The sequence below is a fragment of the Equus caballus genome, chromosome 3 (genome assembly GCF_041296265.1).
Source record: "Equus caballus isolate H_3958 breed thoroughbred chromosome 3, TB-T2T, whole genome shotgun sequence".
Taxonomy (NCBI): Eukaryota; Metazoa; Chordata; class Mammalia; order Perissodactyla; family Equidae; genus Equus; species Equus caballus.
This window is the reverse complement of record NC_091686.1, coordinates 23,446,060-23,462,682: the sequence shown is the minus strand read 5'-3', so window position 1 is coordinate 23,462,682 and position 16,623 is coordinate 23,446,060. Positions and strand designations below refer to the sequence as shown.

General features: G+C 42.0%; 1 protein-coding gene across 4 annotated transcripts in view; it reads right to left on the bottom strand.

Moving 5' to 3' along the window:
- The window catches only part of PDPR (pyruvate dehydrogenase phosphatase regulatory subunit), a 46,579-nt gene that overhangs the window by 5,686 nt on the left and 24,270 nt on the right, over positions 1 to 16,623 (bottom strand). For 2 of the 4 annotated variants that reach the window (XM_003364634.5, XM_070262059.1), the window contains 12 exons: positions 15,793 to 15,914; positions 14,897 to 15,014; positions 14,000 to 14,149; positions 12,539 to 12,731; positions 11,524 to 11,648; positions 9,208 to 9,363; positions 8,873 to 9,006; positions 8,353 to 8,501; positions 7,760 to 7,872; positions 6,574 to 6,668; positions 5,143 to 5,232; positions 687 to 869 (listed from right to left, as the gene is read on the bottom strand). In XM_003364634.5, coding sequence (XP_003364682.2) covers positions 687 to 869; positions 5,143 to 5,232; positions 6,574 to 6,668; positions 7,760 to 7,872; positions 8,353 to 8,501; positions 8,873 to 9,006; positions 9,208 to 9,363; positions 11,524 to 11,648; positions 12,539 to 12,731; positions 14,000 to 14,149; positions 14,897 to 15,014; positions 15,793 to 15,914 — 1,628 coding nt within the window. The remainder of the gene's footprint in view (positions 1 to 686; positions 870 to 5,142; positions 5,233 to 6,573; positions 6,669 to 7,759; positions 7,873 to 8,352; positions 8,502 to 8,872; positions 9,007 to 9,207; positions 9,364 to 11,523; positions 11,649 to 12,538; positions 12,732 to 13,999; positions 14,150 to 14,896; positions 15,015 to 15,792; positions 15,915 to 16,623) is intronic. The other 2 variants (XM_070262060.1, XM_070262061.1) reach the window with 1 other exon arrangement.

The window sequence follows — 16,623 nt, the reverse complement described above, 5'->3', positions numbered from 1 at the left end:
TACTTTTATATCAGAGGAAAACAGTTATCTGTAATTGCTCAAAAAGAATACTGTAGATCTACTGTACTGAGAAAGAATGATTGCCAAGATGTGTTGCTAGTGAAAAAAGCAAGGTGCAACATAGCCAGCAGGCAGTATCCACCATCTAGGCTAGACAGGTGACGGGAAACTGTACACTCCTGTTTGCACCATGCTGACGCTCCCCTAAGGAGAGACAGGAAAGTGCTGCTTCTGGTGAAGTTGACAGTGAGACTGGGTGGGGTTCAGAGGTGGAAAAGAGACTCTTCACCAAATACCCTGTCGAACTATAATTTTAAAAAAAAATCATGTTCATATATTACTTTGAAAAGAAACAAAAATTAGGCAACTGAATGTAAGATGCTAATTTGTACAAATATTTAAGGCATGTTAATGAATCAGACTTCCCAGAGCATTCAGTCTAAAAGAGAGCATAGTACTCCAAATAAGTGTTGTGTGTGTATTATGTTTTCATATTAAGATGTTTTATCCCATAGATACATTTTTCATTCTAAGCACATCCTAATTGTCATGAGTCACTTGATGCTATCACCAGGGTCTCAATCCTCATACACCTCTCCTTCCACATCAGCTCCTCTTCCTACTCTACGGCAGAGCCACTGCTCAGGAAGCTGAGTGACAGTGTAGAGTGTGCAGAGATACAGTACCTTCTCTAATTTCACCCAAGACTCTCGTCCACATTCCAGCGGGGTGGTGAGGGTATTTAAATCCTGACCCCAGAAGGCAAAAAACTTCTCAATTCGGAGACTACGAAGAGCATAATACCCAGCATTCCGGATTCCATATTTCTGCCCAACACTCATCACTTCATTGTAAACATGCAGGGCATACTAGAGGGAGAGATGAAAGGTTAGTAACCAGGAGACCTTTGGAATTAAACATGGAATGTGTCTGGCAGTGCCTGCTGGCTCATGTACCAACCTGGACGAGGGACAAGCTTGTCTAAAATTCTCAGGATGCCACATCCTCAACAAACGAAAGTGCTACATACAGCCCAGGAATAACGAGTCAGGCCCCCTTAACCCAACTTAAGCTCCATGAAAACAGCATCCCTATCTTTTCACTTGTCTAAAACATTTAGGAGAGTGACCTAAGTATACAGCAATTATTAAAAAGCTCATACAAGCATTCTCACCACTGAGGAAATGACCAGTCTCACAACTGCTTCTCAAGAAAGAAGAAAAACTATACTATTTGTACAGGTATGTGACACTTAATGACAGGGATAAGTTCTAAGAAACGCAACGTCAGGCGATTTCGTTGTGCAAACATCATGGAGTGTACTTACACAAACCTAGGTGATAGAGCCTACTACATCCCTAGGCTATGGGGTCTAGCCTGTTGCTCCCAGGCTACAAACCTGTACAGCATGTTACTACACTAAATACTGTAGGCACCTGCAACACAATGGTATTTGGGTATCTAAACACAGAAAAGGGTACAGTAAAAATATGACATAAAAGATAGAAAAAGGGTACACCTGTGCAGGGCACTTAGGATGAATGGAGCGTGCAGGACTGGAAGTTTCTCTGAGTGAGTGGTGAGTGAACACGAAGGCCTAGGACATTCCTGTTCACTACTGTAGGCTTTACAAACACCGTACACTTAGGCTACAGTAAATTTATTAAAAAAAAAATTTTCTTGGGGCTGGCCCCGTGGCCGAGTGGTTAAGTTCGCGTGCTCCGCTGCAGGCAGCCCAGTGTTTCGTTGGTTCGAATCCTGGGTGCAGACATGGCACTGCTCATCAGACCACGCTGAGGCAGCGTCCCACATGCCACAACTAGAAGAACCCACAACGAAGAATATACAACTATGTACCGGGGGGCTTTGGGGAGAAAAAGGAAATAATAAAATCTTTAAAAAAAAAAAAAAAATCTTCTTCAACAATAACCTTAGCTTACTGTAACTTTACTTCATAAACTTTTTAATTTTTTAAAACTTTGACTCTTGTACGAACACTTAGCTTAAAACATAATGGGCCGGCCCTGTGGCCAAGTAGTAAAGTTCGCCCGCTCCGCTTCAGCAGCCCAGGGTTTCGCCGGTTTGGATCCTGGGTGCGGACATGGCACTGCTCATCAGGCCATGCTGAGGTGGCGTCCCACACAGCACAACCAGAGGCACTCACAACTAGAATATACAACTATGTACTGGGGGTCGCTGGGGGGAAGAATAAAAAAAAAAAGATTGACAACAGTTGTTAGCTCTGGTGCCAATCTTTTAAAAAAAAATGTAATAACACATTGTACAGCTGTACAAAAATATTTTCTTTCTTTATATCCTTATTCCATAAGTGTTGTTCTATTTTTAAAATTTTAATTTTTTTTACATTTTAAACTTAAAAAAAAAAAATTAAGACACAAGCAAACACACGAGCCTAGGCCTACACAGAGTCAGGATCATCAATATCACTGTTTTCCACCTCCACATCTTGTCCCATTGGAAGGTCTTCAGGGGCAATAATGCATGGAGCTGTCCCCAGCATCACCACAAACATGTAAGTAATGTGTTGTGCTACAATGTTATGATGGCTACAACCATCATAGGTGGGCTAGGTGGTAGGAATTTTTTAGCTCCATTATAATCTTATGGGACCACCGTTGTAGATGTGGTCCATTGTTGACTGAAGCATTGTTATGCAGTGCATGACTGTATATGGTAAGATTGAACTCTGGAAATTCCAGAGAATCAACTAAAAAACAAAAACAATAAGATAATTTAGTAAGAATTAATATACTGAAGAAAATAGCTTTCATAAATCATAATTACTTCGAAGATAATGGAACAAAGACACCATTCTCATTCACAACAACAACAAAATATTCAAATAAACTTAAATGTATAATATCTATTTGAAGGAAACTCAGATACCTCTGAAGGTCACAAAAAAAAAGAAAAAATAAAAGGCATATTTTCTAAGATTCAACACATCAAAAGAATGTCAATTCTCCCTAATTTATAAATGTGACACAATCCAAAAAATATCATCAGTGCATTTTTATTTTGTTTTAACCAGATGATTATAAAGTTTACATGGGAAAATAAGGAAACAGGAATTATTCTTTTCCAAGCTATGAGGGAGGATAAACACTACCAGATATTAAAATATATAATAAAGACTCAGTAACTAAAACAGTGTGATCCTGGATCATGAACAGTAGACCAACAGAACAGAATAAAAGTCCAGAAATAAACTAAAATACATATAGGAATTTAGTATCTGATAAAGGTAGAATCTCACATCAATTGGTTATCCATGTGGAAAAAACCAGCTTGATCCATACTCATAAGGTGCATCAAGAGACTATGCAAAAGGGTGGAGGCATTTACATTTTTTTAAAAAAACCCCATAAACCTATAAACAGCAACAATGCAAACTATAAAAGCACCAGAAGAAAATTGGAAAAAATTTATAACCCCAGAGTGAGGAAGCCCCTTCTATGTGTCAAACTCTAGAAACCACAAAGGAAAAGACTGATCAATTCAACTACATAAAAATTGAAAAAAAACTTATGCAACTTATGAAACATTTTCCATAATAAAAAGTAAATTTAAAAACCCTTCTACATGGCAAAAAACACAAAAAATCAAAAGACAAATGACAAACTAGAAAAAAAAAATTTCAACAAGGGCTGTCTGAGAACGCCTAAATTGGTAAAAAGACCAATAATTCAATACAAAAATGGACAAAGGCTATGACCAGAACATTCATTCACACAATGTTCATTAAGTATTTACTATGTGCCAAGTACTTCTCTAGGTTCTAGGGATCTAAAAGTTAAAACAGACAAATATCCCTACCCTCAGGGAACTTACATTTTTAAATGGGTAATCTCATGAATGAAACAAAGAAAATATATTTTATTAGACAGCTGTAAGCACTATGGACAAAAATGAAACGGGGAAGGAGGCCAAGGAGAACTGGTAGGGGGCAGGGGGGAGTTGCAACTTTAAGGCCTCATCAAGGTGACACGTGACTAAGATCTGCAGCAGGTGTGGCTGTGAGCTCGGGAGTCTCTCTGGAGGAAGGACGTGCCAAGGGGAAAGAACAGGGTAAAGGCAGAAGCTTGTTCAGAGACTGGCAAGGAGTGAGAGGCAGAGAAGACGGTGAAACCACAGTGTGCAGAATGGGCAGGCAGAACTGGGGAGGCCTGTAGATGGGCTTTTACCTGTGTTTTGATAAGCTGCCCAATCTCGTGCATAAGGGAAATTAAAACTGCACTGACAAACTATTTTGTACCTATCAGCCTAAGGTTTGACAACTCTATGTGTTGCTCCATGTGATAAGGAAAAAGGCACTCTCATACAGTGCAGAATTTTTCATAATAGCAAAGGACAAGAAACACCAAAAATGTCTATAGTACTAGACTGGTTAAATAAATTATGATTCTGCTATTTGATGGAATACTATACCACTGTTAAAAAATAAAGAAAAAAAGAGGAAGCTCTTTTTCTTTAGATATTGACAGAGAAAGACCTCTAAGATAAATTGTTAAGTGAAAAAATCAAGATGAAGAACAGCAGTATGCTTCTGTTTGTGTTTCCAAAAAGGGGGTAAAGAACATGTCCTTGAACTTCCTTACATATGCACAATCCGACACGACGTACAAAAAAACTAACAGTTTTATCATTAGTGGTGGTTGGTGGGAACTGGTCAGGTGAAACTGAATACTTTTTATAGGTCTTTCTTTATTTTTAAAAGATTTTATTTTTCCTTTTTTCTCCCCAAAGCCCCCTGGTACATAGTTGTATATTTTTAGTTGTGGGTCCTTCTATTTGTGGCATGTGGGACGCCGCCTCAGCATGGCCTGATGAGTGGTGCCATGTCTGCACCCAGGATTTGAATCAGCGAAACCCTGGGCCGCTGAAGTGGAGCACACAAACTTAACCACTCGGCCACGGGGCCGGCCCCTATAGGTCTTTATTTTTAAACCTTGTAAATGTATTACCTATTCAAAAGAAGTAAAATAACTTAGTCAAAAATGTTAAAATCTGTTTAATGCAGCCTACCTCAATTACCAAGGCCTAATCAGAGATGGCCCCCTAACCCTGCCAGTGCTCAGTGGGTGTGGGAAAGCCAGCACACCTGCCTTCCATGGGTCTCACCTCTATAGGGATATAAAGCATGAATCCCGGCTCTCCCGTGTGGGTCATGCTCATCACCCGGATCCCGTTCGCATAGCCCACACTCATCTCCTGTGGAAATAAAGGGAGACGGTCAGCATGGAAACTCCTCAGGGGAAGTGGGCACTCGACATGTTGTTAAAGGAGTGAAACCTGAGGGAGACCCCTCTCGTTAGCTCTGCGCCCTTTGTTTGACTCTAAAGGAGACACACGTGAATGAAAGAATTCCATCTTCAGGTGTGTTTCCCGGCATTAGGAATGGAGCACAGCCTTTACAACGTATCTTAGGAGTATCGCCATTTCAGGAGTGCTAGCCAAGCAGCTGGTACAAAGTGGAGGCAAAGTCTTTGACAAGCATGAAATATTTCTTTTTGCAAAGTCCTGCTAAAGCTTTGTTTTAGTCAGGGACATTGAGAGCAATGAAGACCAGGCAAATGTCTTCTCAGGGGCACTTGCCCCACAAAAGATGATGCCTGATGCCCACAGAACATGGTTCACCTGCTACCCTGGGGTCAGAGACTAGGCTTCTAACGTTCAAAATGCATTTAGAGCAGCTGAGTTACCTAATGGGCCTCTGACTCAACTACTCTTCCTATAAAGGAAAGTGGTAAGTCCCAGACAGTACTAAAATGTTTCCACAGGAGGCCCGACACAATGTTGTACTTGGTAGGCGCATGCAGACGGATCACTCCTTCAGGCAGCAAAGTCCTGGGAAGGGGTCTGCTGATGGCTAACAGTGAGAGTTTTCCGTGGCTTTCACTCTGCCATGGAGAAAAGGGACACTGTAAAATCAATTAGCCTGTAAAATCAGTGGATCCCAACTTTGGTTTGAACTTCAAAGAGCCTCTGTCATAACTGTCCCGCAGCTGCTTGTTACAGGTTGCCAAAACGTCTGTTTGGACCTCTCTAATCAGCCGCTTCATATTCAGTTATCATTTCTTTTATTTAGATACAATCTGTTTCACTCAGTTATAGTGAAAATTATGTAAACTGTTTAGGGATTCACCTAAACCATTTCTTACCCAAAGATGCCACATACACAGAAATTACTCTGTGAATGGAAAAGAGGAAGCCTTGCATGGAGAGAAGGGACCTCACCTCGACTGGCATTTTTTGGTGTCAGTGTTATAATCTCGTAACTTGAAAAATTTAATCCACTGCTACAGAAAGCAATAAATGTATAGAACTGATATTCAGAGAAGCTAAATCCACTTCAAAGATATCCTAATGCTTATTAAATAATGAAACCTTGAAGGGTGGAAAAAATAAAGAAATGAATTTATTAATTTTGTTTGCTTAATAAAAAAAACACACTTTGTGGGTGCTAACGTCATAGTGAGAACATGTAATTGCCATCTCTACAAAAAAAATATTCCCTGCCCATTTAAAAACTAGAACTTTACCAGAACCTACCTTGCAAAACAGACTTGGGAAGTGGTCTGGAGTCATAGGGGCATAGGACAATTCGGACAGCACATCCACAGCTCGAGGACCAATCAGATTGAGGGCTAAACCGAAAAGAACAAGAGATGTCTGGCTACTCCAGGTGAAGAGCTGAGCCAATGGGAAAGGTTTGTTCTGCACTTGCTCACCTACAGCCAGGCCTAGGTGGCAAGACCACGAAAGCATCCCTTTGTTTAGGCAATCCAAGGATGGACACAGAGCACCCTGATTCTGGCAAATACACCTCTCCTGACAGGCCTGCTACATGCAGCTACTGACCACCGGCATCAAAGAGCCTGGCTAGTGGGTTTCCTCTTCTGGGTACACAGGAAGACAACGTTGCATAGTCTCCTGTGCAGTTAGATGGGATCAGGAGACCAAGTCCTGGCCAATGGAATAGGAGCCAACTTCTAGGACTGGCCATAAACCCCCTACTCAATTCCCATTCCCTTCCTCTTCCCAGTATGCCTACATGATGGAAAATGCTCCAATCCCAAATGAGCACTCACAGGAGAGCTGCCCAACCACCCTGGGTTCTGTCATGTTTGTGACAGCAGCTTATACTAATTACACATCAACTACCCTCATATGGGCTAGAAAACAACTTTGCTTCAATAAGATTCTGTAGTTTGCCAATCTTGTAGCAAGAAGTTAATCATATTTGCTGCTACGATGAATTGAGAATGAGGGCCTGGTGGGGTGAGGGGCAGGAGTCAGTTAAGTGGGGGGAGGGAGGGGTTAAACTTGGAATAAGGTGGAAGAAGGGAGGCTGCTCCCCCAACAGAACTGCTGAGGAAGAGAGAATCAGGAGATTGAAGTAGTCCTTAAAAATTATTCACTCATTTAAAAGAAAAAAAGCTAATGACTTTAATAAATTAAAAATGATTTACTCATTCATTCAACAATATTTGCATTCCTACATGCTGGCTGTGGTGGATATCACAGTGAACAACAGAAACGGAAGCACTAGCCCATCACACACTGCACTTATGAACACGTGGGGAGGATCAGAGATCCACTTCCTATGGCCAGAGAGCCTCCTCCACACTTCTGACAATCAATTCTGAAATGTCAAATATAAAGAAGGCAAATGGAGAAGACAAAGCTGTACTGGCTGGCCTTTTCTTGCACAGCTGACCCTAGAGGGCCACCTTACCAGTGTATTTCCAGGTGACATCCTCCAGAAGCAGGTTGCTGTCTTGTGGCATGTGTTTCTTAAGCCAGGCCCAACAGTGGACCTGCTGGTCGGTTGGAGAAATCATGAAGAAACTGAAAGTAAGACCCAAAGTAATCAAAACCAGGCAGCAGAAAAAGGACCGGGAAGGAAGCAAGTTCTCAGATTGTTTCAAAGCAATGAGCAGAATATTGGCAAATGACCTCTTAGCTTTCAGGGAGGGCCAGTAGCACAGGATTCTAGGATATACCACATGAGGACAAAACGAAAGATTCTGGCTTCCTGTTACTGCCAAGAAATTATACAGACCTAATAATTTGAGATTAGGCATCTTCTCCTAGTAAGGTAACTAATTTTTCCACATCGTTTTATATAATCTGGTGAGTTTCTTTTTTCTTTTTCTGGTGACTTCTTTTTGTACTGGGCTGCTAAGAAACTGGCCATGAGTCAATGAACTTTTTTTGTCCTTGGTCTAAGTATGGTTTCCTGGAAAGTGAGTCGGGTGCTCTGCTCTGCCACAGCACCCTTAAGGAAGCGGTGTGGGAGGAAGCAGGGCGGCTGGCGGTCATCCTCACCTGCGCTTGCTCAGTCGCGCTATGCTGCAGTCATTTTCATACCCTCCACCCTCGTTGAGCATGCCAGTATGCACGATGTGGCCCACAGGCACATCAAGGTCATTGGAGAAGAGGTACTGTAGAATTTCTAATGCCTGATCCCCGGTGGACTGTAGGGTTAGGGAACAAAGCAGAGTGAGCGCAAGAGCATCTGGCTGAGTAACGCGGCCTGACAGGCAATGGGACTTTCTGGGAAAACTCAATTAGCCAGTACTCAGGCAACAATATTTGCAGATTTACTCCACTGCAAGAAGCTCCAGAGAAAGCTAGCTATTGATTCTAATGATAAACAGGCCTCTGCAAGCAGATTAAAAGCCAGAAACAAAGAGCGAGAAATTCAGAAAACTTACAATACAGGTAAGACACTAAAATATATCAGAGTTCTTACAGAATCAGTTGTGAAGTGACAGATGAAAACCAGGAGGCATTCCATAAACATGCCAAGTTTCCTAATCTGTTATACTGGTTCCCAAAGACTTACTGTTATTTCAAACTTTGTGAAAGAGGACATGTCAATGACACACACAGCTTCCTTACAGCACTTGACTTCAGACTCCACAATGTCAAACCAATCTGGCTTATAGAAAGTCTTGCTCTGCTCCAATGCCAGGAGGTCTGCAGAAAGGAAAAAACAAAAGGAAGAGAGAAAAGGAGAGAATCTATACTGGGAGTCTCCCTGTATAGTTTAGCACAGTATAACAGATTTTTATTCCAGGAACACATTCTAAGCTATATACATTTAAAATTAAGTTTCATTGCCCTGAGAATCAGGGCAAAAAAAAAAAAACAAACAAAAATGAGTATGTCTCTTCATACCTTTGTCCGGTGGCACAAAGTACTTTGGCCTCTCAAATCCATGTTTCTCCATCCATCTGGCTCCTTGTGCATCCAGCCGGTCATAGAGGGGAGATGTGCGTAACTGCCTCCCGGTCTGGAAGTCCCAACGGGGAACCTTCAGATCGTACAGCAGAGCTAAAACAGATAAGAACAGTCTATGAAAGCACAAGCCACAGAGCTGAGTAGTCAATATCCACTGGACTGTGGCGTTGTTCCTATTCAAAAGAGCATGCTTTCTGGGCTAACGTAGCCTAAAATTTGCCAAACAGTACCCAGTCTAACAGCATGCTCCAGAAGAAAGAAAACATTGCAAGAGCTGATATCTTCCCTCCACAGAGTTATATAACTATGAGTCACATAATGACTGTAGGTCTCTGTTCACAATCATCATTCCAAATTAGTAGGTAGAAACAATGAGAGAAAAGTCATAGTTCTAAACCTTGCTAAGCTCTACAGCAGAGACAAAGGTTATAGCTAAGTGGGACACAGGTGATTCCAAAGTGTGAAGAAAATGGCACTTGATTCCTAACAGTGCCTGTGTTCTTGGGATCTCAGACCTGTTACAGACAATTCCTCTCTAATATTTAACCCATTTCTGAAGTGAAAGGGCATATAGCATACCTTGATTTGGTGGCTCTGAAATCTGACAGGTTGCATAGTATTGTCCCAGTGACATTATTCACATAACAAAGCTAGGGTCAGAATTCATTTCTCCTAATGTCCAATCTGCAACAGCAATAAGTAAAAATAGCCAGAAAGAGTGTGATCTCTAGTCCCTTCCAAAGAGAAGACCTGACCTCACACCATTCCAACCAAGAGGTCCATCAGGGTAGTGGGGAGCCTGGGAGATTAAAGAGAAGAAGCCACACTGGCTTCCTTAGATTCTGACGACCTGTCCATCTCCTCTGGTACTTTAGGTTCTACTTTCCCCTTCCCCATTTTCTATGGTGCCTGCAATTTCTATTTTATAAGAATTGGAGAAGACTACGAAAAGTGTCGTCTCATCAAGGAGAAGCTCAACTATGATTGCACAGGTTCTAAAGTAACTATGGATGGGGAAATCTAGACTAACAATAGTTCAACATTTTAACCAGAGTTGTTAAAAATAAAGAACCTTAGCAGTTACACACAGTGCTGCAGGTCTTTTATCTCCCATGGACATGAGTTCCCTGTCACAGGACAAAAGTGAGCATGCAGGTGGTAAAGGTCATCCAATGGCCTCATTGTGAATGGAACTTCCCTACTGAAACAACAGTTCATTCTTTTTTTATGGTGAGGAAGATTGGCCCTAAGCTAATATCTGTTGCCAATCTTCCACTTTTTGCTTGAGGAAGACTGCCACTGAGCTAACATCTGTGCCAATCTTCCTCTATTTTGTATGTGGTACGCCACCACAGCATGGCTTGATGAGCACTGTGTAGGTCCACACCCGGGATCCAAACTCACAAACCCTGGGCCACCAAAGTGGCGCACACGAACTTAACCACTATGCCATTGGGTCGGCCCCCAACAGTTCATTCTTAATCAAGAATGGTGGTCACAACCAATGTAGGAACTTAGTCCTGAGCATAAATATATCTGAAATATTGATATATTTTGGCAAAGTCTGAGAATAGTTCCTCAGTATAGGAAAATGATATTACAATCTGATTTGGTTCAATTCCTCATACAAAAGCTGTCTCTAAGGGTTTATGGGAAAATAAATCAGAGACAAGGTAGGGTAATAAGTTAAAATGAAGAGGCCAGTCCTTCAAAGCTGGAGGGAACCAAGGTCAAGGACAAAGAGAGCAAGAATGTATGTTTTGTGTTTACATGAGAAGTGGTTTCCTATCTTGCTAGCGTATAAGGGGTTAATGACAAAAATCACTCAGAGAAGCTTGAAGCTTTGAGAATAACTTGGCAAATTCTCTGCCTTGGAAAGCAAACCATATCTTCAAGACCCAGTGGAGAGCGAGAGCATTCGCTGTGACACAGGGTCTTCCAGGCAAAGTGGAAAGCAGGCCATGCTGGGAATGAACAGGAAGCTGCTGCAGGGAGTCTGACAGGAACTCCCAGCCTAAGTCCTCTTCTACTTTTCTTCCCCTGGAGTAAACAAGGCACGATATACTAAAGAAAATTATCCATAAATAGCACGTGGGCCATGATGCCCCCAACACAGGCCTGAAACAGTCAATCAGAAGCCCCATTTGAAGCAATGATTAAAGAACTGAGGAAAAATCTGCCGCTCTGAATGACAGAACAGGCCCCGAGGAAGACATCTGCAACTAGGTGCAATTGGGAGAAAGCTTCACTTACGCATGACTTCCATGACCCGGTGGCGCAAAAAGGTACGGCTGCTCTGGAGGGCTCCAAAACGTTTCAAGTCCAATTCCCAGACGTTTTCTGAGGGATACCCATGCATCATCCATTCTGCGAGGTACCTGTTTAGATGTGGGGGAAGCTATGGGCCTCAGATGGGATACCCTCAGCACTGTACTAGGAATCAAAAACCAACAGACTCAGAGATCCCATCTTGTCACAGACTGGTTGAGTGATTCTGGGCAATTTCCTTAACTTTTCTGGAAGAAACAAACATGGATCCACCTACTGCTCGCACAAGACCATTATGAGGATTTTAGCTCTGATGATAATATTCCCTAGAAAGTGTTTAAGATATAAGCCACATTTATGAAGAAATAAGACTAAAATAGACACAAAAATATATTCTAATTTATACATCCAATGGTTTTTTTCTATAAAACAGACACCTCAGGAGGTTATAGAGTTATCTGACCACACCTCCTCTGCTCCAAATGTTTCTGGGTAACTCCTCTTCCATAACTTTTTTCAGAGCCATTCTACAAGTCACTCAAGAAAAACGGCCTCATTAAAAAGAAGAAAACTTTTAAAAATAGTGGTAAAATACACATAAAATTAAACTGACCATCTTAACCATTGTCAAGTGTGAAGTTCAGTGGCATCACATCCATTCACACTGTTATATAACCATCACCACTATCCATCTCCAGAACTCTTTTTCATCGCCCCAAACTGAATTGCTTTATCCATTAAGCAGTCACTCTCCAGTTTCCCCTAACCCCAGCCCCTAGCAACTGCCTTTCTACTGTCTGTCTTTAGGAACTGGACTACTCTAAGTATCTCATATAAGTGAAATCACACAGTATTTGTCTTTTCATGGTTGGTTTATTTCTATTAGAACCTAACTTTCAAATAAAAACTTTATTACTCAGCAGGATCATCTATCTCACCACAACTGGGTGTTTCCAAACTCAAATACCTAGCAAGCTGAGTCTGAGTAAGAAAGACTTACTTTCCAGCTCCTCCACCAAATGAAAGGCCAGCAGAGTTCATTCCTGCCAGGACAAAGTAGCCTTGTACTGAAGGAGACTCGCCCATGATGCACCTCATGTCTGGTGTGAAGGTCTCAGGGCAATTCACCAACTTCATGATCTCCAGAGTCTCCAGCTGGGGCATCCTACGCAGGAGGGAACTCAACAGGGGCTCTGAGCAATAAAAACAAAACCCAACAGAGTGCTCAGCTTTAGGGAATTCCAAAACTTTAAACTCTTTATACTTTCCTAGTCCCTTTCCTTTCAGAAATTCTCTTGGAAGAGGTTTTCTAAGAAGAGCCAACTAGGTCATTTATCAGAAAGCAGAACCCATGGTGGAATTATGAGACACACCTATGAAGTGCTTGGCATAAAAACTTAGAAAAAAGATACTCTTGAGAAAGGGAAGGAGCTATGGAAGAACCCATAATACATGTGCCTACAGATAAGACTCTCAAAGCGGGGGCCGGCCCCGTGGCCGAGTGGTTAAGTTCGCGTGCTCCACTGCGGCAGCCCAGGGTTTCGCCGGTTCGGATCCTGGGCGCAGACATGGCACCGCTCATCAGGCCACATTGAGGCAGTGTCCCACATGCCACAACTAGAAGGACCCAAAACTGAAAAAAAATATACAACTATACTCGAGGGATTTGGGGAGAAAAAGCATGAAAAAAAAAAAAAGATCGGCAACAGTTGTGAGCTCAGGTGCCAATCTTTAAAAAAAAGAATCTCAAAGGGAAGATATTTGTGGAAAAGCTCTTAAATGGCACCCAAAGAGAGATACAACGAGACAGGGGTTTCTTAGGTTGGAATAGCTGCAAAAGACAGATCCTCAGCCTGTTTTAAAGTCAGTCCATCATCTAGGAATGGTCCAGTGGGATAGTGGTAATAGATGAAACCAGACTGAAGCCAATTGGTGGGTACATGGGGGTTTCTATTTACTATTCTCTCCACTTTTAAAAGTCTGAAATTTCCCACAATAAAATTTTTCTTAAAAAGTCCATCAAGGGCAGGATGGACACTTCATTATAGACCCTTTCATATCTTTTGAATTTGGAACCATGTGACTATCTTAACTATTCAATAAATAAAATAATTTAAAAATTGAGTAAAAGACTATATTAACAAAACAATTCTGCTTTCTAAAACTTTTTTCAGTCTTATATGAAGTCGTACAGAAAGGTTTCCTCCCAGCCTAAAATTTCAGCAGTGATTTTAGATGAGTAAGTAATAAGCCAGAAGTCCCTTAACCTAGATTTTAGTCCCCTGAATCTGTTACATAGTAACTGCATCCTTAGACCAGGAAAACTCTGTAGACTGCTCTCTGTAACCACCACATGGGGTTGTTACAAAGATCAAATAAGGAACTCCTCCTGAAAACGCTTTGAAAAATATAACATCTTAGGTAAATTTAGGGCATTATTGTTATAATGTAGTTCACACACCAAAATGATCCCAGTCTTCCTGTAGATTCTGAATCTCCAGCTGGTTCTTGCCCTCAGTGAAAATTGGTTTCGGGTTCTTCTCAAAGCCCCCAGACAAGATGCCACCCTGCCAGTTCCGAATATAGATTCTTCCGTCAGTATCCACAATAGCTGAGGAAGAGAAATGACAAGGGAGTGGGGAGTAGAAGAGAGAAATAGGGTTCAGAGGTAAGCCAGCTTTCTAAATGGAAAGAAAAAGGCAAAACAGAAACACCCATTATAGGCTTCACTAACCAAACAGCATCCAGAGAACAAAGGCATTCGTTAGCTTGAAAACACCCTTGAGGTCATGCAGGAGGATCCTCCCTCTCAGACGTAGACTAGACACTGTTTCTCTGATTACCCCTAACCCAGTTAGTTACCTAAAAGCTTTGACTAGTCCTCACAACCAAACTACCTAACTCTCACTGTGAGATCCTGAGCGCCTAAGCGAAAGGAGGGCGGCGGAGCCCATTCTAGGGATTAAGACCTTCAAAGTGAGGTCAAACCCTCTCCTACGGCGCTCGGGGTCACTGAACAACCTGAGTTTATAGCTTACCCGTGACATTTCTACAAGGCAAGCATTCAAGTCAAAAACTCCAGGTAACATTCCAATATTCTCAATTTAGACCTCTGTTTGGGACTACAATTAGCTTGCAAAAAAACGACAAAAAACTGTTTAAGTGGAATGCCCATTTTAGCCATCCTTTCATAAAGAGTTCTTAAAGAAAAGTTAGAATTGCGTCCACCTCCCTGTAACATGCTCCAGAAAAAACAAGACTCTTTCAGGCGCAGTCTGTCCCCAGCTGAAAGTCTTCCTTCTCAGAAGACAGAACGGGGGCAAGGAAAGAAGATGACAAACAAAGTGCAGGTCCTCACTTGGTGTGTTGCTCTGCAGAGGGGTCTCCAAGGGGCGAGTCAGAAGGTAGAAGTGTTCGCAGGCATGTAACGGGATACTAACCGGCTCCTCGTTGGACAGACCCAGCTCGTATGCCCACTACAAATGGACAGATTTATTTGTGGGTGGGGAGAGGAAGAGAAAGACAAATGAGGAGCTTCAGCCACTTGAAAAGAGTTAATTTCAAGTGGCTTGTGTGTGCTCCTGCTACAACGTCAGGTGTGGGAAGCCAAGTTTCAGCCTGCTGTAGAGTTCAATTTGGATGGGGAACAACACTATACTTTTTAAACCATAAAAATTACTTTTAGATCAAAGGAAGACAGATTTACCAGCTAGTAAAATAAGCTCATGGGGAGCAAATGAGGCCCTTTTAACAAAATGCCTGGCCTCAACTACAAACTCCAAATACCAACCATAAATGAACTTCATATGGCAAAAAGTATTCCTAGGTCACCTTAAGATTCAGAGTGGAAGGCAAGGGACCAATCTGCCTTAAAAGTAGGAGGAGCTTAGTGTTCTGCAAACTGAATCCACGCTCCTGACAATATAGAATAGCCTAATACTTTATTTGCTACGTTGTAGAATGAAATGAAACACCACAAAAAGACCCAACGCCAAGGATTTAGGTCAATGCCCAACTGTTCGCTGGCCTTCCTGATCGGCATAGCACCAATTAACCCAAGGTGGAGGAAGGCAAAGATCACAGGTGCTTCTATTGGAGGGATACAGGTTTCTGATTTGGAGTAGAAGAATTCTGAGTTTTCCAGTCCAAACAGTGTGGTCCCTGACACCTGTTTAGTCCACCACAACATACCAAAAAATCCCAAAGATAAAAGTTAAATAAAAAACCAGTGACCCAGTATTGTTGCTAACCTACCTGACCAGCACAGTTGACAAAATACTGGCATTGGATTTGTCCTTTATCTGTCTCCACGCCAGTAACTTGACCTTTTTTGACTATTACATGAAGAACGCTTGTCCGGTCATAGATCTGAACACCTGTTCCAAGGTAAAGAAAGAGTTGATGTGTCCATCCTGATGTTCCACAGCTAAGGCATCTACAGCAGATTCTCAACTCAGAAGAAACACTGAAAAGGCCAGGTCAATGCTTTAACTTTAAAAAACAAAAAACTCCTAGGAACCACATCCTGAGACTCTGCAAATGGATCGTTTACAAGACTGAAAATAGCAGGCCAATTTAAAAACTGATTTTAGGGGCTGGCCCCATGGCTAGGTGGTTAAGTTCGCATGCTCCGATTCAGCGGCCCAGGGTTTCGCTGGTTCTGATCCTGGGCACAGACATGGCACCGCTCATCAAGCCACGCTGACGTGGCATCCCACATAGGAGATCCAGAAGGACCTACAACTAGAATATACAACTATGTACTAGGCGGCTTTGGGGAGAAGAAGGGAAAAAGAAGATTGGCAACAGATGTTAGCTCAGGTGCCAATCTTTAAAAAAAAAAACAAAACCATGACTTTAGGACACAATTAAATTCCAGGACTATAAAAGGGGCAGGGAAGAAAAAGTCAAATAGGGTAATCCTGCTCTACCCACGTCATGAATCAGTTCATTCAAAGTGTCTAACACCGTGGACACTGATTAGTTTTCCCTCATTCACTCCAATACTGGGACATGATCCAAGCTGTGGATTAAATCCCCAGGTGTGCTCTAATCTTGGTGCTTCTCGGGTCCTGTGGGGGAAAA